General features: G+C 36.9%; 1 protein-coding gene across 1 annotated transcript; it reads right to left on the bottom strand.

The window, feature by feature from the left end:
- Nucleotides 1-16,670: 16,670 nt before the first annotated feature.
- Nucleotides 16,671-17,615, bottom strand: LOC124514203 (olfactory receptor 2W3-like). Its single transcript, XM_047082259.1, has one exon. The coding sequence runs from the start codon at nt 17,613-17,615 to the stop codon at nt 16,671-16,673; it is 945 nt and encodes a 314-aa protein (XP_046938215.1).
- Between the last annotated feature and the right edge of the window lie 4,220 nt (nt 17,616-21,835).

The raw sequence follows: 21,835 nt of genomic DNA, 5'->3' as shown, positions 1-21,835 counted from the left end.
GGATTTATGATCTTTCTTAATTGACATCGAGGCAATTTAGGAGGGTGATCATATGTAATTCTTTGACTTCTCATGGAGACTCTCTGTAGTAAGTACAATATAGAGACATTAGTCCCATTGGGTATTTCTGCTATCCATGCCTGTGAACAAAATTTAACACAGTGGTCGCCTGTTCCAAAGCATATAGGTGGCCCATCTGCACCTACAGAATATTCAGGAATTATTTTTCCTTCTTCTTCTGGTTTAAATGGGCCTCTATTATCATAAGGTCCAGGCAACCAGACGGAATCATTTACATAAACTGAGAAAGAGGGATCATCCCATGTAACTAATCTATTAAGAGGTGGATTTGGAATATAAGCCCAATATGTGTGATTCTCTTTAGTACTCACGGTTAAAGTAAGAACTGACATCATGGTACTGAATGGAGTAGTAGAAGTCTTAGGTGTTCCTGTTTTTTGGAGGATCTGTTCTGCTTCTAGAGTCATCTTCTTTGTCCCCATGTCGGAGGTTTGGCTTTCGTTGTTTTTTCTGTTCTTTTAATCTCCCACTCAAGGCTTAATTCTTCCATATCTTTCTCCAGTGGTCGAAAATTGTCCCTCTTTTTCTCTTCATCCATCTGTTCATATTGTGGTTTTAATCACCGGGCTGGGAGCCAGATATCCCCGTTATCTGTGCATACAAGAGCAAATCCTGGACCCCACAATTTAACATACCTAGGGTACCATTGGTTATTATCATTTTTTCCAAAATATTGGTTGTGAAAGGGGTCTGGTTTTAGAGACTGTGTGATATTTTTCAGTTGCGGTGAGCTCGTTTACCTCTTAAATCCAAAAAGTGAATTGTAAATAATGCTTTCATTAATTGATTCTTTGGATTCAAGGCCATAGCCCCCTGTTTTTGTTTTTGTAACATGGTTTCTAATGTACGATTAGCACGTTCAATAATAGCTTGACCTTGTGGATTATAAGGAATGCCTGTAATATGATGAATGCCCCATTTTTGGCAAAATATAAGAAAAGTGTGAGAAGTATAAGCCAGATCATTGTCAGTTTTAAGATTCCAGGGGAGTCCCATCGTGGCAAATGCTTCTAAAAGGTGTTAAATAACGTAGGCCATTTTTTCTCCTGACAAAGGTGTAGCCCTTATAAAACAAGAATATGTATCTATTGATACATGTACATATGCAAGGCGACCAAATTGGAGAACATGAGTAACATCCATTTGACATAAATCATTAGGTTATTGACCTCTGGGATTAACCCCCTGAGAATATGGAGGGATGACAATAGGCCCACAAGTGGGGCATTGTGTGATAATTTCTGTAGCTTGTTTTAGGGAAATAGAAAAGTGTTTACTTAAGCCTTTAACATTAAGATGAGTCAGATTGTGAAAATCTTGTGCTGTAATAACAGGAGCTGCCAGTAAGGAATCCGCTGTAGCGTTTCCTTCTGCCAAAGGTCCAGGGAGGCCAGAATGAGATTGTATGTGAGTAATATATATAGGATGGGATCGATGTTAGAGACAATGTTGGACCTGAAAAAATAAGTCAGACAATTCTGACAATTCTGACATCTGAATAAATATTAATGGTTTCCAAATTTTCAATCACTTGTTTAGAATAGGCTGAATCCATTAAGATATTGATGGAGGAGGGAACATCCTTAAGCAATAGAAATATAGCAAAGAGTTCAGCCTTTTGTATTGAGGCTTATGGGGATTTTATACATGTAGAAGTAGGACCATAATATGCAGAATAACTGGATTTGTTGGCGTCTGTAAAATAATTAGGTCCATTTGCAGGTACTGATTGTACAATTCGAGACATGATAAAGAAGGTGGTTATAATAAATTCAATTAATCTGGATTTGGGAAAGTGGTTGTCTATGTGACCTATATAATCTGCAACTCCAAGTTGGTATGAAATGCATTGCCGATATGCCTTGGATATTTGTGCATGACACAGAGGTACGATAATTGTCTCGGGGTCTTGTGTTGTTATTTCCTTAAGTCTTTCCTGACTCTTAAAAATTAACATTCCCATTTTGTCTAAATATGTAGCTAATTTTTTAAAGGCTTTGCTGGAAAGAAATATCCATTCTATGATTCCATTAGCCTGCCAAAATACTCCTGTAAGAGAATGAGGTGACAGTAAAATTAACAAGGAAACAGGTAGCAAGGGGTTAATTAAAGTAAGCTGACTGGAAGCGATTTTTTGTTCAGTCCATTGTAATTCTTGGGATGCTTCCAGAGTTACTTTTCTAGGGCTGTTTAAATTGGAATCCCCTTTAAGTATATCAAAAAGATGAGTCAGTTGATAAGTAGGTATACCTAGAATAGGACTTAGCCAGTTAATGTCTCCTAATAACTTCTGGAAATCATTTAAAGTATGCAAGGTATCTTTATTAATTTAAACATTTTGAGGCATTGTTGAATTTTGTATTAATTTTTGACCCAAATATAATAAGGAATCATCAAGTTGAATTTTGTCTTCTGCTATAATAAGGCCATATTCTGAGAGGGTTGTCTGAGCTGCTAAAAACAGTGCATGTAAATCATGTCGTTCGGGTATAGCTAATAGGACGCCATCCATGTAATGGATGATCTTAGGATGAGGAAACTGAGATCGTAAATATCGGAGAGGTTCTGCAACAAAAAGCTGACAAAGAGTAGGACTATTTAACATTCCTTGAGGTAAAATTTTCCATTGAAATATGTTTATGGGCTCCTCATGACTAACTACAGGAACGGAGAACACAAATATCTTTGAATCTTTAAGATTTAAGGAAATGGAGAAAAACCAATCCTTAAGATCAATAATTATAATTTTTCAATCTCGAGGGATAGCAGCAGGTGTCGGAAGGCCAGGCTGTAGAGCCCTCATAGGTTGTATGTTTTTATTTATGGCTCGGAGATCACTCGGCATTCTCCATTTTCCAGATTTCTTTTTTATAACAAAAACAGGAGAATTCCAGGGACTAGCTAAAGGTCCAATATGTCCCACTTCTAATTATTCAGAAACAAAAGATTTTAAAGCTGCCAGTTTTTCTTTAGAAAGCAGCCACTGCTGTATCCATATGGGCTCATCAATAAGCTAAGGACTACCTTCTCTCCTTCTTTCTGTAACCACACAGCAGGAAATGTTCCTCATTCTACAGAAGCCTGATTTTCCCATCTGTTCTCCTTTCTCTTCTGTCTCCTAAAAGAACTGCCTCCTGGATCTGGCTACATGTTTCCCGACCCAGATTAGGAAAGTTTTCAGCTATTATTCCTTCAAATAGATTTATCTGTTCCCTTTTCTTTCTTTTTCTTTCTTTCTCTTTCTTTCTTTCTTTCTTTCTTTCTTTCTTTCTTTCTTTCTTTCCTCCTTCATATTCATTCTTTTCCTATCTCCTACATCCTTTATATCAGTAATTAAACAGCTCTAGTGTCAGTTACTCTGCATTCACTTATTCTGTTAATACTTCATTTATTTAAAAATATTTCACCAGGAAGGGGAAAGGTGCACCAGGATGGCTCAGTTGGTTAAGTGTCCAACTCTTGATTTTGGCTCAGGTCATGATCTCACTGATTCATGAGATCGAATCCTGCATTGGGCTCTGTGCTGACAGTATGGAGCCTGTGATTCTCTCTCTTCCTCTCTCTGCCCTTCTCCCCTGCTCACATACTTCCTCCCTCTGTCTGGCTCTGTCTCTGTCTCTCTTTCTTAAATAAATAAATAAATAAATAAATAAATAAATAAAATATTTTATTAGAACTTAATGCCTGCTAGCCTCTGGAGATTTCTTGGAGTTTACACATTGGAAAGATTTAATTTTCTTTCTCATTAGTAAGAACTTTGTTTTTATTGATAATTACATCCAGTAGTTTTTCTCTTTTACAATTAATTTATTTTTGTTTATTTATTATTTGAATTAAAATGTGAATTAAGTCATATCTATCACTACTTCTCTTGCTATGACATGCTACTGGCCACATTATCTCTCCACTTTTAATCACACTCTTAGACTACTTTCAACCTTAACATCATCTACTAACACTTTTTTTCATTTTATTTTTTAATGTTTATTTATTTTTGAGACAGAGAGACAGAGTATGAACAGGGGAGGGGCAGAGAGAGAGGGAGACACAGAATCTGAAACAGGCTCCAGGCTCTGAGCTGTCAGCACAGAGCCCGACACGGGGCTCGAACTCACAGACGGTGATATCATGACCTGAGCTGAAGTTGGACGCTTAACCGACTGAACCATCCAGGCGCCCCTACCAACACTTTTTAAAGAAAAACAAATCAATTAGCACAGAGCTCATTTCTTCCATTTCTAACTCTGGACTCAATTATAACTTTATTTTCTTCTCTTACAAAAGAAGAGTCTTGTCGCCTTTTAAGTCTACAGCACATAGACAGCACAGTTCTAGCCTAAGAATCAAATGGAATTGAGGAAGATTAACAGGAGAAAATCAAGCTAATAGTGTTCATAAGGGAATCCACACAGACATAGAAATTTCAAAGGCAGTGAGGTAACATGATGCTCGTGAGCTAAGAAGTATGGGAGTCTGAGAATACAAAGGGGAGGAAAAACATTAGTAGGAAGGTGAAAGGAGATGTTTAGAAAGCAAATGTTGTCCTATTATGTAGATAAATACTTTAGTTAAAGAGGAATCTCTATTAATAGTTCTCTTTCTGGTATAGACAGTTAGTTGAAGGGGGAGAAAAAGAGCTTTTTCAGAATCTAGTGGGTTTTGGTTGCTTTTAACTCAAATAATGTTCATGCCAGATGGCCCATCTTGGGTAGCCCACCTATTGCCCCTGCAATATTATGTGTATGTATTTTACCTGAGTGTGTGTATGTGTGTGTGTATGTGTGTGTAATATGTAAAAAAAAAAAACAAAAAAAAACAAAAAAAAACATAAGTCACAGATTAAATAGATATGTAAATAATGTGTTTTTAGATAGAAAATGTTGTTAATACTTTTATGTAAAATATTCCATATGAGATTAATTGGGATTTAGTAGAACATTAGAGAGTTCTTCCTATGACTGGGATAGGGGTAGAGTCAGTAAAAACCTTCAGTGGGAATGATACCAACACGTGTGCAAAGGTAAGAAAGTGAAACAAAAATCAGAGGTAAAAGGACTTTTATCATCAAATTTGACTTCATAATTTTGTAGACTGTCAGCAGTAGAGTGCCTGCTGTGATTATGTTTCCCTTTGAAAATATTCCATAATACAAGATTTGGTCTCTTAGGGACATTAAATTTCTGTACTATAAATTTTCTAAAAGATTATGGGAATTTTCCTTATGTGGTGGATACGTAATTTCTGCCAGATCAGATATTATTGGCAATATCATCGCCAAAGGAGAAAAATTAATTTTGGGAGTTTAGAAAAATATCAGCTATTGTAGTTATTTTTGATTCTTCCTTAAGTAATAAATGAATTTAGATAGGGGACCTGGTTCAGAAATTAGCAGAGATAATTTTATCTGAATGACCTACCTATATGGCACGGAAAACATCTAGTTACTAAGCTTCTTTTTTTTTAATGTTTATTTATTGTTGAGAGACAGAGACAGAAAGAGACAGAGAGAGACAGAGCATGAGTGAGGGAGAGACAGAAAGAATTCAAAGCATGCTCCACATTGTCAGTGCCAAGACTGATGCAGGGCTTAAACCAACTAACAGTGAGATCATGACCTAAGACAAAGTTGGATGCTCAACCAACTGAGCCTCCCAGGTGCCCCAAACATCTGCTCTTCTTTCTGTCCTGTGAATCACTTTTCCTCCCTAGGAGCCATCCCATTCCTTAGTTCAGGAGGGCATATCAGCCTCAATTGCCTGATTTGTCCTTAGGTCTCACATTTTTAGGGGACCTCTACACACGTCACTAATGTTTTGGTTTTTTTTTTTCTCTTATTAATCTGTCTTATGTTACCTGATTATTAGAGCAAACAAAAACCTAGAAAAGTAGAAGGAAAAGCCTAAGGGGAAGTTATCAGGAAAGAGTGGACTACCTCATCTACCTATGGGGGGATGGGAAGGGTCCATGTGGCAGATTACCTTACTGGTACCAACAGAAAATTCCAGACTGACCAGTTAAATCTGTATTCCTGGGGAAGGTGGAAACTGGGATTGAGCCTGTTTCACTCTTGTGGACTTAGTATAAGTGACTCTATTTTGGGTCTGCTGTTTCGTTTTAACCATCTCCCCACTGTTGATCAAACTCTGTTTGTCTGACAGTGTGATCAGAATTTAAGGCCTTAGCACTATCCTCAGCTACTGCTTACTGCTTTGGTTGATTTTCTGTAGTATCCATAGGCCATGACATTTTTGTTTAATCTCTGTGATATTCATGGGTCATGGTTTCAGGTAAACATTTTTTTTTTTTTTTTTTTTTTTTTTTAGTACTCATTTTCTTCATTCCTGTTCTGGCAGTCCAGTCTTAGGGAGATAATTTGTTGGTGGCTAACAGCTTCAAACATGTGTCTAAGGTTTTTGAGAGGATAAAACACACCATGGAGATTACTATGGTGATTATAAGTAGGATGGTTTCCAATATTTGGAGCACACTTTGGAGCCATGGTCTGTCTCTAAGATCCAAGTCAATACAAATCAAATAATTCAGATAAAACCTACTGGAGTTACCTCTTTAAGCCAAGTGGCTTGCTCAGTGATTTTACTTAGTTGAACTTCCCCAGAAGTTTTAATCCAATTACAGCAGGTGGTATTTTTCACAGCACAGACACTTTGTTCAACTAAAAGATTATCAAGGGCTATCCTATTATCAAAAATAACTTTGGACAGAGAATCTAAGATTCTTTCTTGGGCAGATATTGTCTTAGCAAAAAAATTCCAAAATACTTTAAAAAATTAAGGAGAGGTTCCTGATTATAGCCTCATTTACATTTATTCCTAAACCGGGAAATATGACCCTGTTAAAGGAAGTGAATCTGAATCATGAATGCCTCCTTAAGTTCTCATTGGAATCTGTCACTCAGGACACAAGCAGTTTTATTCTGGATACCCTTGACTTGTGTCCCTTTCTTGGAACAGAGTCTAGACATAAGATTCCCCAAGTCTGGGATTCTTAACCAGAGGCAAGAAAAGGGCCCAGGGGGTCTCTAGCACCATAAACAGATCAGAGGGTTGTTTTGTTTTGTTTTGTTGACAAATCCAACAGTCTGAAAATTTATTCCCATTAACAATGGCCTGGAAGATTATGGCATTATCTTTCCAGGCCAATGCCTGAGTAAAGGAAAGAAGAGAGAAATAGGATTTTATGTTTATTTAAAGCATGAAGTTTTGATACACTGTCTCAGGAGGAAGTAGCCTGCCTTGATGTCAACTACATCTCTTCCTAGTCTGTTTGATTTGGAGGTCTGCAGTAGTGAAATAGGGCCTAATGTCACACAATGTCTTCTACAGCTGTGAGAAGTATATCTTGGGTTCAAGGCCCTGAAGTTTGGCTGTCATCCAAGTAGTGAAGAGGACTTTGTAGAGTCCCTTTCAAGGAGATACAATGGCAGTCTTTGTTCTTAGTGATTTCAAATCAGAACAGTTAGATAAAACTGGAAAGGTTAGTTTGGAGGAATATAGCCAGATATTTGATGAAACTAGAATTCAGGATACATCCCAGTTTACAGGTATGTAACAAAACCTCAGAAACAAGTAACAAGATTAGAATCTAATATTTTCAAAGGTACAAATATATTTTTCTTTCTACCATCCCCCCATTTTTAAAAGATAGTCATAGTAAAAAAATATTTTTTTAATCAAATTTGGCCTGATTAATGACATAGATGCAGCAGGAATAGTGATTTTACTCTTTTTGAAGCTACTTTTAAGACTGTTTTGCTGGAAAATTTTCTGAGGGGCTTTATTGGTTTCATAGAATCAACCTTAACTTCTGAAACCTGTCCAGTCGTATGAACATCTCTCTCAAATGTGACAAACTAATCAAATCCTTGACAATATAGCTGATAATTCCAAATGTGTCCTACTACAAGGAAAAGAGGTTCTCATTGAACTTATAAAAATAGCTTACGGTACTGCCAGGAAGAGACTACTAAAAAGAGTTTTCTGAAATCTATTTGGGGCAGTTAGGGGAAAAAGTAAATGCGTCACCTTTGTCTACAAATGTATACTTTACCGTGTTGTTGTAAGTCATAGATAGCTGAAGCTAATAGGTTCCTTAATACTGGAAAAGCAAAGCATTAAAGAACCAACAATGTTTCAAACAAGAAGTCATAAAAATTATGTTTCCCTCAGTTCATTCAGTCCCATGCTGTTAATTCTTATTCCACTTTAATCAAATATTGCTATAAGTTTTGCTAATTCTTACTCAGTTCAGTTTTATGATCTTAAAGTTATGAGAGCCTGTACTTGTCAAAAGTCTTTTCCTTGAATCTTCTTGAATATGGAGCACTTTCACATGAACACTTTTGCAAAGTATCAGAGTAAAACAACAACTGTCAATTTAAAAAGACTTTTTACATGTCCATTGTTAAAGATCTAGTGAGAGTTCTTTATAATGAAATTGACAAGGAAATTTTATTATATCTGCAACATGCCACGTTTTAATATAACAACTGGACTTCTTACTGATAACATTATGCAAGGACATATCAAACTTCAGGAATTTCATACTATTTATAAAACTCATAACATAGTTATACAAGTACTACATAAAAACAGCTTATTACTTCTTTTTTTTAGTCTTTTTTTAGTCTTTTTTAAAAAAAAATTTAATGTTTTTATTTATTTTTGAGACAGAGAGAGACAGAGCATGAGTAGGGGAGGGGCAGAGAGAGAGGGAGACACAGAATCTGAAGCAGGCTCCAGGCTCTGAGCTGTCAGCCCAGAGCCCAACGCAGGGCTGGAACTCACAGACTGTGAGATCATGACCTGAGCTGACGTCAGATGCTCAACCAACTGAGCCACCCAGATGCCCTATAAAAACAGCTTATTATTACTTCTTATTTGACAATACTTCCCGCATAATTTAACTTATCAAATAAGCCTAATTAGTTTAACATGTCCTTTTTTTTCCGTTTTTTTAAGTTTATTTATTTATTTATTTATTTATTTTTTTGAGAGACAGAGAGAGAGAGAGAGAGAGAGAGAGAGAGAGAGAGACTCCCAAGCAGGATCTGCACTGTCATCATGGAGACTGACATGGGGCTTGAACTCACAAACTGTGAGATCATGACCTGAGCTGAAATCAAGAGTCGGAAGCTTGACCAACTGCAACTGAATCATCCCAGCACCCCTAATATGTATGTGTGTTGTGTGTGTGTATATATATACATATATACATATATATGTATATACATATACATATATACATATATGTGTGTATACATATATATATACATATATACATATATATGTATATATATGTATATATGTTTGTGTGTGTGTGCATATATATATATATATATATATATATATATTTCTAGTAAAGAAAGAAAGCTTTTGGAAATTTTCCAGGGACCCTCTGGAAGTTCTAAAAATTGTTTGAGATCAAAGAGACTTCATTCAGAATTTGATTGGAGGAAGTTTGTCAAAATATCAAAAGGTTTGGGGCGCCTGGGTGGCGCAGTCGGTTAAGCGTCCGACTTCAGCCAGGTCACGATCTCGCGGTCCGTGAGTTCGAGCCCCGCGTCGGGCTCTGGGCTGATGGCTCAGAGCATGGAGCCTGTTTCCCATTCTGTGTCTCCCTCTCTCTCTGCCCCTCCCCCGTTCATGCTCTGTCTCTCTCTGTCCCAAAAATAAATAAACGTTGGAAAAAAAAAAAAATTAAAAAAAAAAAAATATCAAAAGGTTTTAAAACACTTGGTCAAACAGAATCATAGTTCATTGTTAAAGAATACTTAGCTTTATAACAAAATACTTAATTTTCTAAAGTAATTAGAGACCTGATTAAAAAAATGCAGGGAATTATTTTGACTAAACATAAAATATGTACTTTCTGGATAGATAAGTTAAAAAGTAAAGGAAAAAAAAAAACCTTTATTTAAATTCCTCATTAAAAGCAGAGCAAAATTTCTAAAAAAAAAAAAACTTTGCCCTTTATACCAACTTACTTTCAATACTAAAAATTATTCAATTAAATTTACTTAAATTTATTCCATTCTTAGCCAGCTCTATTTTTTTTATTAGTTCTAGTGTTTCAATTACATATATTATAATTTTCCCCCTTAGAATTCTTTAAACTCTAGTCAAAACTAAAGAGTAAGCAATTATGAATTGTCTTTTATATTAGCATTCTGTAGATTGGCAAATTTATAAATACTTCTCATAATTTCTTCTCATAATTTCTCATAATGGGCTTTTTAATGAAAATTTTTCAGCATGGCATAAAATATATTTACTAATAGACTCCAAATATTTATTTCCTCTGCAATAAGAAGTAAAAACTAGGTAATTCTATGTTCAATAATTAATGTTGCATTGTTTTACATTTTTTGGAAATGATTTAGCTATGTAATGATTATCCAATATTCAGTTTAACTTGGTAAAACTTCAAGGACTCAGTTTCCAAAAAAAAAAAAAAAAAAAAAATTGAGGAAAACCTTTTAAAAATCACCTAAAACTTTTATCTTGTTCTCAACAATTATTTTTGCATTACTTATGAAATTTCATCATAATATGTTGTTTTTATTGATGACAATTTTTGGGCAGAGGTAACATAAACTTATTTGGCAAATAAACTCAAATAGACAAAAAGTACATGTCTGCATTATATTCAATGTTGATAACTCTAGACATTCCATTTTAATTAAACCCACAAGCCTAAATTAGCTTTCATATTGAATATTTTCCCATATCATGTCTTTATTACATAATAGTTTTTATTATATTTCTGAGAATTTTAGGGGTATTTAGTTCATATAACCACTTCTTTATTTTTAAGTGAATTAGATGCAGCTGTTTTACAAATTAATTTTTGCAATATCATCTAGATGTAGAAAATACCACACATCTACAACATACACCCACACACACACAAATATATATATATACACACACACACACATACATGAACATACAGGCAGATGCAGACAGCTCATAGTTTCTGTGGCTAAAGGTTTTTATTACTAATGTTTTTGGAGAGAACACATAAGATTTGTATATGTTCGGGCTGCCTGAATGGCTCAGTAAGTTAAGCATCTGACTTCAGCTCAAGTCATATCATCGTTCATGGGTTTGAGCACCACATTGGGTTCTTGTTGGGTAGGTAAAGGGAGTGTGTACACTCTCTCAAAAATAAATAAACATTAAAAACAAATAATTTCTCACAGGAATATGTGAGTCCACTCTAGTCTTTATTTCCAACTTGTCCAAACATGTTCCATCAATCTAATACCTTAGTGTAGTACTTCTCCATATTTAAAAAAAAAAAAAAAAAAAAAAAAAAAGTTTTGTAAATGTTCTGATAAGTAAATTTATGGAAGTTGTGGAACATATTTTAGTTTTTAAAAACTTCTTTAACCTTTTGTTATTGTTTTTTGTTTCTTTCGTCTTAGTAATTGGGGCTGGTCTAGATAAGAATTCCTGAAGGAATCATGTAGAAGGAATACAAGTTTCTCAAATAGAGCTTTGGTCTCCCAAGGTCAATATTTACGAGGCTTGTGAGATAAGGAAGGTTTTAGGAGTGGTAAAAAGGAATAGGTAAAGTTTGAACTGCCTCTAGAGCTGCATTTCTAGTTTTGCAAAGATTTCTAAGAGTATGTTGCTGTCAATTTCTGAGTACTGAGTTGCAAACTAAAAGGCCTCATAAATGACATCCACACATTCAACTACACTACCTTCAGTTGCTTAAACAAGAAGGTCTAAAACAATGATTACTATCAGGCTCTGAATATGAGCTTCCAATTTGGCCAACCTTTGTTTAGAGAGCAACTTATAAATTTCTTTTAAATATCTTGCTGATTTTGAGCCAGAACAAATACAGGCAATCTGGGAGGGCTGACTTATAAGAATATTTAGATATTTTTGTCAGTTTGTCAAGAATCTGATCTATAGCTTCTCAGTGGGGTTTTAGTGGAGAATTATAACTTCAATATTTACCAGAATTTGGAAAGGTTTTTATTAATTTTAAATTTAGTTTCCCAGGGCACCGGGGTGCCTCAGGTTGGTTGAGTACCAGACGTCAGCTCAGGTCATGATTTCACAGTTCATGAGTTCCAGCCCCATACTGGGCTCTGTGCTTACAGCTCAGAGGTTAGAGCTTAGGATTCTGTGTCTCCCTGTCTCTCTGCCCTTCCCCCGCTTGTGCTCTGTCTCTCTCTCTCAAAAATGAACTTTATTATTATTATTATTTTAATTTAGTTTCCCTCAGCTGTTTAAGGAATGATGTAGCCGTTTATCAGAAAATCCCTCAGAGTCTCATCATCTCTGGAATGAGCCCCCAGGGGCCTCCCTCCAAAGGTAGATATGGGGCTATCTGTAAGGCCATTAACAGGACAGACTTCTGTTTATAGACTGGTAGTCTCTTCAGATTGCAAAGACAACTCAATAGAGGGTTATTAAAATGAGTGTTCAAATACAGGAGCAGTAGGAATTACATCAGTTTTACAATATTTTGTATTAGGTACCTCTTGCACTTTTACCTTTTTTTTTATTAGCCTTTTGTAATAAATTTTTGTAATGAAGCTATTTTGGAATTTTGAAGAATTCTGGAGGCACCCTTACTTTCAATTGCACTTAACTAATCTTATCTAATTGGAATTTTCCTCATAATGGCCCTTATAATTTCCCTGAGGGCCAGCAGCAGCTTGGTAGGACCCTTAGCTGTAAATGGAGTTTAACCCACATTTCTGTCCAGTCATACCTGGTTACAAACGGGATGCAAACCACATTTCTGTCCAGCTCTATTTGGAGGCCCACAGCCCGATGCTTACCAAGCCAGTCGCATAGGCGACTTCCTGGTAAGGCTGTAAGTCTGTAGAACTCAGCCAATGAGGAATCAGGGGAGGGACTTGCATACTAGGAGATAAGTTGCCTCCCATAACTGCCCCCAGCGTGCCTGTCCATCAGACATCTGCTCTTACAAGAAAGTTGATTAAAGCCTTGCTTCTCTGTGCTCTGAGTCTCCTCATTCCTACTTTGATTGGGTCAGTGGGCTTATTTATCACAGTAACCAAGTGATGTTACTGTCTCCTGACCAAGAGAAGTCCCTGTGTGCACAGCCAACAATTCTCAGAATTTGGGACTGGGGAATGGATTGAACAGGCAGAACTTAATAAATAACGACTGCTGACTGAGTCCAAACAAATGAGGAACTGCAGCCAGCAGTTCTCAATGTGGGATAGGGACAGAAGAGAGGGTTTCCGATCAAATGGAGAATTGTGGACTAACCTTTCAGCAGTTCCTAATGTGGAAATAGTGATTTCAAACAAATGGGGAACTGACTGGAAAGCCATTTAAGGAGGTTGATGCAAAAAGAGAATACTGAGAAGAACGTAATTACCTACAGCCCTCAGAAATGGTGAGGAAAAACACATGCCTGTGTTTCCCATTGTCCCCAAATGGAAACACTGTGAGAACTTTCCTTTGGATCCCACCATCACTGACCCAAATCTGTTAAATAACAAAAATTCACTGGAGTTTCACATCTCTCAGAGATGGAAACTTTCACCAGCCAACCAGAAATTGCCTGGTCAGCATTCCTTAGGTGGTCTGCCTGAGAAGCCTCTGCCATCTCTTGAAGGAAAGCAGTCTTGCAATAATCAGTTCACTTTTGCCTAGAATGATTTCCCTGTTCCTGTTCTCTTCTGCCTATAAAAGCCTCTTATTTTGCACAGCTCTTTGGAGCACCTTTCTATCTATTAGATTGAATGCTGTCCAATTTACGAGTCACTGAATAAAGCCAATAAGATCCTTAAAATGTATTCAACTGGGTTTTGCTTTTAATAGAGGAAACAACAAAAGTTACTCACCACAGTGCACAGGACTACTTTTATTTCTTAGAGTTACGCAAACCGTCTTTATTCCCTCTGGTACATTTTTCCAGAGATAGAAACATGGCAACTTCAGAGCCCATGTGGCTGCTCCTCAGGTTCACTCAGGGCATCCAGCAAGGTATTGTTTATACAGGGGGTGGGGTGGCTCAGTTGGTTAAATGTCCAACTCTTGACTTCTCAGGTCATCATTTCACAGTTCATGAGTTCAGGCCACATATCAGACTCTGTGCTGACAGTGGGGAGCCTGCCTGGGATTATCTCTCTCCCTCTCTCTCTGCCCCTTCTCTGCTTGCTCTCTTTCTCTCTCAAAATATAAATAAATAAATAAATAAATAAATAAATAAATAAATAAAAACTTAAGAAAAGAATATGGGAGGGATGCATCGGTGGCTCAGTCAGTTAAGTGTTGGACTTCGGCTCAGGTCATGATTTTGTGACTCGTGAGTTCAAGCCCCATGTTGGGCTCTGTGCTGACAGCTCAGAGCCTGGAGCCTGCTTCAGATTCTGTATCTCCATCTGTCTCTCTGCCCCTCCTCTGCTCATGTGCACACTCTCTCTCTCTTTCTCTCTCTCAGGTAAACATTTAAAAAATTAAAAAAAAAAAAAAGAATATGGGTTTGCAGAAGTCCTGGGGCCACTTCTCAATTCTCTATTAAATCACCCCCTTAGACTGTGTATCAAGGAGGCATTGGGAGGAAACCCTAACTCTCCTACAGATAACTCCCATCAAGCTATTGATACCACTACTTCTTTAAAACAGCAGTTTTGAATATTCAGATAGGGATCCCCTTGAAACATGCTATGCCTTCTTTCAAGAGGCCCTGGATTTTCCACAATTAAATGATCCTCACTAGGGCTGGCGCCATTTGAAATGAGATGAGGTGAGAGAATAAAGGATGTTAGAAAGTGAGGGTGGGAATGACAGGCCATTGTGAAATAGGGAAGAATATGAAACTTAGTAACTGAGAATGGAAGTAAGGATATCCCTCAGCCAGGCTCTTTGCCTCATTTCCTCCTCATCTTATCTCCCCTTAGTCTATGAATCCCATCTCAGCTTATTCTAGAATGTGTCTGCTCTCCAAATGCTTGCAAAAAGAGCTGAGGGTGATCTTTATGCTATGTCCTTAAAGTGTGGTCTGAGGGTCAGCTGTGAATAAGGGTATCCCCTGGGAGGTTTGCAGAAATATAGAATCCCAAGCCTGTCCTAGGACCACCTAAATCAGAATCTGCACGTTAGTAAGATTGCAGAGAATTCATTTGCACATTAAGTGGAAGAAGCCCTTGATTGGGTTCAGTACACACTACCTCAAAATATGGCACTTTGGTGTACTGAATGTTTTGAGATAAAGGAATTTGTGAAATGGCTTTGGAGGAAGGACTTTCTGATCTTCTCCCTGAAGCAGGTCAGAAGATCCTCATGTGGGAGCCCTCCCTGTTCCTGGAGGAAAGGGACATCTTTATTTCCAAGAGGGAGGGACCCTGAAATGAATATGAGGACACAGGCATTGTTAAGGTTCCCCCTGTTTATTAAATTTTGTTCATATCTCCACTTATCCTATCGTATTTCTCCATCACTGTCTACTCTTTATCAAATCTAGCATGACAATCATACTTTGGGGTTTTCACCTCCTTATGAAAGCTCCCATGTCATGTAAAACTTACATCAAACAAATTTGTCTGCTTTTCTCTAATTAATATATCTTTGTCAGTTTAATTTTCAGACCAAGACAGGGACATGAAAAACATCCAGGAAACTTTTTGTCCCCTACACTCTGTATTACATAAGTCATGCTCCTTAGACCTACAGGGTTTTTGACAACTTAAATGCTTAAGGATTTTTGCTCTCTAAACGTTCTTGTAGCAGAAGCAGCAGGAATTGGGGGTCAGACAAAACTTGGAGTAAATCTCTGGTTCATTTCTACTTGAGCAAATGATTTAACCTGAAGTCTCAAGTACCACATAGGTAAAAATAAAGATAATGATAATCATGCTGATCTCTGACAAATGTGGAGATGATTAGATGAATTAAGAGCACCTGACTCATAGTAGGAACTTAATAAATATCAGGTTTTTCTCACCAATGAAATAAAAACATACTTGAGAAATAATAGTACATTAAGATGTGAATGACCCACATGTCATTTGTACAAGTTAACTTCTTGGTTTATCTAAAATTTAAACCCGACTTGGGGGACAAAGGGTAGAAAAAATATGATTTGATGAAAGGCTTCAGATGAGAATTTGAAAAAAAAATACTCAATGTGTTAAATTCCCATATTGGATGGCTGTCATGTAAAAGAAGTGATCAATCTGTGATCATTCTGAAAAAAAAAAAAAAAACCAGAAAGTTAGCCAATTTAAAACAAACAACAAAAAAGAAAAAAAATCTGATTATGAAAAGTAGTTTTCTATTTGGCACTCTGGTATAAGTTGTGAAAACTCATCTTTATAACTATTCATCACACATTGTTCTTCAGACCTGTTTGATAGATCATTTGGTGGTTTTGGAATGCTATGTGTTGTGCAGTTCACTCATTAAAACATAGTATTGGAACTGAAACAGTTATAGAAGTCTAAGAAAAGTTATATAAGTTGGGAAGAATAGATTAAGATTATTGTCTGGTCTGTTCCAACAGTTCCAGATGCCATCATTGGCCCCAGATGGAGTGACAGCCAGATGGAGATGTTGGTCTTTCATTCTCACTTAATCCTTTCCTACCCCTCTGTTATCCAGCAGCATTCTCCTCAATGCCCCCTTCACCTCTTTGTTTCGGAGGGTGTAAATCAGGGGGTTCAGGAGTGGTGTGACAATGTTGTAGAAGAGGGTGAGGAATTTGCTCTGGTCCTGGGAAGAGCTGTTTCCAGGTTGCATGTACATGTAGATGATGTTTCCATAGAAAAGGGAGACCACTGTGAGATGGGAGCCACAGGTGTTAAACACCTTTTGTCTCCCTGACACTGGCTGAATCTGTAACACAGCCCTTACAATGTAGCCGTAGGACACCAGGATAAACACTAGAGGTGACAGCACAATGCCCACTGCCAGGACAAAGACAGTGCCTTCAATGACAGCTGTATTCACACAGGCCATCCGAATCAGGGCAGGCATCTCACACAGGAAGTGGTCCACACTGTGGCGCCCACAGCGGGGTAACTGCAGGGTGACTGGGGACATGATCAAGGAGTTAGCCACACCACAGCCCCAGGCCACCAACACTAAGCTCATGCAGAGACGTGGATTCATGATCACCAGGTAGTGCAGGGGTTTGCAGACTGCAACAAACCGGTCATATGCCATGACAGCCAGGAGCAAGCACTCCACACCACCCAGACCCAGAAACAGGAAGAGCTGGATGGCACAGCCTGTGTAACTGATGGTCTTGTCATGGCCATTCAGGTTATAGAGCAGCTGAGGAATGGAGCTGGTGGTGAAACTGAGGTCCAGGAAAGATAGGTGGGTGAGGAAGAAGTACATAGGAGTGTGGAGGTGGGGGTCCAGCCAGGACACCAGGATGATGGTGGTGTTGCCCACAAGGGTCAGGAGGTATGCAATCAAGATGACCACAAAGAGGATCCTCTCGAGATGGGGATGGTTAGAAAACCCCAAAAGGATGAAATTTCCCTGGGTGCTGTCATTGGTCCCATCCATCTCTACTGCACCTGAGAGGAATATTGATACTAATAATACTTATATCCATTATAAGGGAACACTTACAATGAGCCAAACATTCTTCTGTGCTTCTTTACATTTATTTACTCATTTAACCTCCAACTACAATGATTTGCAGTTGGCACTCTTTTTATTCCTGACTTACAGAAAAGGAAACTGACAAAGATATGTGTTAAGCAAATTATCATTTTCTAGAAAGGAGCAGAGCTGGTTTGGAACCCAGGGAATGGAACTGAGAACCTTCTTCCTTTACTGCTGGAATTGATTCTAATTCCAGTGACAGGAAAATGTTCCTAAGTTCCTGCTCAAATCTCAAAGGTCCCAGATGGAGCCCCACAATAACCAATTAATAGTATTTAGAATATCTCCACTATATGCAGAATACATCATCCACTCTTTATCCAAAAGGCAAATCTCGGGGCACCTGCGTGGCTCAGTTGGAGAAGTGTCCAACTTCAGCACAGGTCATGATCTCACGGTTTGTGGGCCCGAGCCCCACATTGGGCTCTGTGCTGACAGCTAAGATCCTGGATCCTGCTTCCCATTCTGTGTATCTCCCTCTCTCTCTCTGCCTCTCTCCCGCTCGTACTCTGTCTCTCTCTCTCAAAAATAAATGGACATTGAAAAAAAATTCAAAAGGTAAATCTCATTTATTTCAGTATTATTATTGAGGAAATTTAGATAAATAATGTATGAGACAATAGAATATTAGTAAAGCAACATCCACATAAAATTATTCCCTCTCTACACCTCTCCCTCTCTTTCTCTTGCTCTCTCTCATTTGGGTATGGTATTTAAGAAGTAGAGTATTTTTTCTTCCAAAGTATTATACAGTGTTTGAGGGGAAAAATCACAATATTATGCAACAAATAATAAAACTTTGATGTGATAATCACATATGTGTGTAGAAACATCTACCAAATTGCAATTCCAAGAATGAATCACATTCAAAGCAAAGTATTTTTGAGAACATAAACCACAACTCTTGCAGGTCAATATAGAAGAATAGATTTAAAATATCTTGGGCTATAACTCCAATCTCCCATGTTACAATCCTTTAGCCAACAAGAGACAATTATGAAACCTTAGAATGTTTCTTTACCGTTTTATAGTTTTCTCATCTAAAATTGTAATAATCAAACTATCTTATTTATTTTACAGGTAAGTTTTGGGATTTTTTAATATGAAAGAAATATAATAAATATGAAAGTTTATATGTATGTCACATAAAGGTTATGTGTTATACAAATAGGGAATGGGAAAATAAGCCCATGAGAAAAGTCAAGGAAATTCTGAAGAAAAAAAAAGTCTAGTGAGAGGAAACTATCCTTAATATACATCCAGACATACTACGGAAATGCAATAATTAAAACATGATCAATGACAAGGAATTTGGAGTGGGCAGACCATAGATCCTTCATTCATTCTTTTCATAAAAACTTACCATAAAAACTTATTTAGACTTATTAAAAAGATAAAACTACTATATAGGAAAGAATCATAGTTGTTCTCTTTTTTTCCTGATTATCTTAGATCTCACTAAACAAGTTGCAACTATCAAAAGGTATGAAGCAAAATACAAATAAAGTTGATTACATATTTTAAAAAAAATCCATAAGGAATCCTACCACAGAAAATACTAATACAAAGCCTAAGGAATAATGATAATACTAGAGCAATTCAATATGACAGCCGAAAGGCTACCTTGTTTAGTAAATTTTTTTCAAGAAATTGGAGAAAAAACATGTAATGAAAAATAGGCAGCGACTTGAAGAAGTTCACAGGAAAACAAATGATTTACAAAACATGATTTAAAAATATTAAAATCATTCTCACTAGTGACTAAGAGTATAACATATAAAGTTATTTACTTTTTAGATTGGTAAGTATTTAAAGATGTGATACATACACAGCTGGGAAAGTGTGGGGAAATAAACTCATTAACTTTTGATAGGAATAAATTGGAATATTAACTTTGGAACAACCTTTATAAAGATCATTAATTAAAAGTACACATATATCTTGAGGTTGTATATGTAATTTTAACAAAAGAAACACCTATTATAAAATTTAAAATTACATGTTATTTTTATGACTTATTAATTGTGAATCTAGCAATCTATTTTGCATTTATTAACCCACATTATGTAAATAAAAATCAAGAAACTTTATTATAACATTGATTGAAATGGATAATAGAAAAATATGTTTAAAGTTTTTGAAATGATTAAAAATGACAATTTTATGAACTAGAAACAACTACTAAATGAAAATAAGTATAGGTACATAACTTCACCTGCAATTTTTTTTCCAAAACCTAGATTAATTTCAAACAAGTGAAAAGTGAAATATAATGTATAATCAGATTATATGTACCTTGATGCCATTTTTTGGTCACAAACTCTATGTATTATATATTTTTCTATGTATAAAATGTACATTAAAATAGAAACAATATCTGGAAGTATGCACTGAATTGTTGAAAAAGACCTACTTCTCAAGAGTATGATGCATTTTAAACAAGGCTTTCATTTGTACATGATTCTTTCTTTATTAAATAATCATCAATAATCATGAATTATGAAATCAGATAGGACACATGCCCATGCATGTATTTAGTATAATATTTAGGAAATTCCCCTATGATTATTTTTCTGAATTTGTTAATATGTCTTTTTAACTTTGTCATTCCTCCTTTAGAGAGATCATTGTCCCATCTGACTTAAGAAAATCTGATTTTATTAACAAACTAAAAAAGGCATGATGTAGGAAGAAAGGCAGGAACAAATTTTCAATCATTGTAATGGTGTCAGTGTTTTATAACAAACAGCTGCACAACTTCATGGTCCTCAAATTATGTTTTCTGTGAAATAAGAGAACAGTAGAAAGAGGAGCAGAAAATGAGCCATATGCTTATGAAAGGGCATGGGTTTGTCTTTCAAAATGACTTGAGTTCTAATCTCCTGAATTGTTTTCACAACTTTGTTTTTAAGTTTATGTATTTATTTTGAGAGAGAGACAGAGACAGGGAGCTCAGGGGAGGGGCAGAGAGAGAGAGAGGCAGAGAGAGAGGGCAGGCAGAGAGTGAGAATCCCAAGGAGGCTTCTTACTGTCTCCTGAAGCCCAGCAAGGTGCTGGATCTCACCAACCACTAGATCATGACTTGAGTCAAAATCAGGAGTTTGTCGCTAACCTACTGAGCCCCCCACTGCACCTGTGTTCACATCTTCTATGGGGAGGCAAGAATGACTTCACAAAAAGACTTGCAACAATGGAAACTCAGAATAAATGTTATTATGTCACACCATTCCAGCTCTTAACCAGGATGCTGCCTCTTTTTGGTTTTTAAATTTTTTAAGTTTATTTATTTTGAGAAAAAGAGACAGAGGGAGTGAGGAAGGGGCAGGGGGTGGGGCAGAATATCGGAAGTGGGCTTTGTGCAGATACGTAGGTCTTGAACTCACAAACCATGAGATCATCACCTGAGCTGAAGTCTGACACTTAGACTGAGCTGCCCAGGCACCACTCTTTCCTTGTCTTTAGAATGAGACAGAAGTCACTTGTCCTGCCCCTGGGGCTCTGACAGGGAGGGTCCACGAGGCCAGCTGCTAGCACACACTTCTCTCCATGGAAGAAACAGGTCTCTCATGGGGAATATGGAATATGGTCATTTTCTGAATGGTTCTGGGGATGGGACAAATATTTTCTTCCTTTAATTTCAAACTTTTAAAGGAATAGAATCAGTTTTCTTTTCTCTGTGTAGAGATCATTCTCAGCATATTGGTTCTGCATGAACAACCTCCCCACCTTCCCCACCTCCCAATGCAGTTTTCTCTTCATAACAGCCTTCTATAACCACTGTGAATATCTTCATATTTAACCTAATTGTGCACCTGTTCCTGCACATAGCAAATTTCACTGTATGTTATGTGAATTTGTCATTATTCTCCTGGTGAGGAGAGAGATTGGGCAACATCTATCATTTTATCATTTATACATGGACACAGCTCAAAAGAATAAACAATTAATTGCTTAACATGGCCTTTCAGGTTTGCCTTACCCTGGAGAAGCATTTCCTCTTCATTGAACAAAACCAGAGAAACTGAAAGGCTGTATCAAACTCTGAACTGGAGAGACCTGACCTCTCCCCACACACTAAAGATTTGGTCTTTCAGACATAATTTTGTGTGGAATTGGAA

The sequence above is a fragment of the Lynx rufus genome, unplaced genomic scaffold (assembly GCF_022079265.1).
Source record: "Lynx rufus isolate CCGP_SWC_20201006 ecotype Redwood Valley unplaced genomic scaffold, mLynRuf1.p SCAF_1, whole genome shotgun sequence".
Classification (NCBI taxonomy): domain Eukaryota; kingdom Metazoa; phylum Chordata; class Mammalia; order Carnivora; family Felidae; genus Lynx; species Lynx rufus.
Note: the sequence above shows the minus strand (reverse complement) of the source record. Positions and strands in the feature narration are given on the sequence as shown.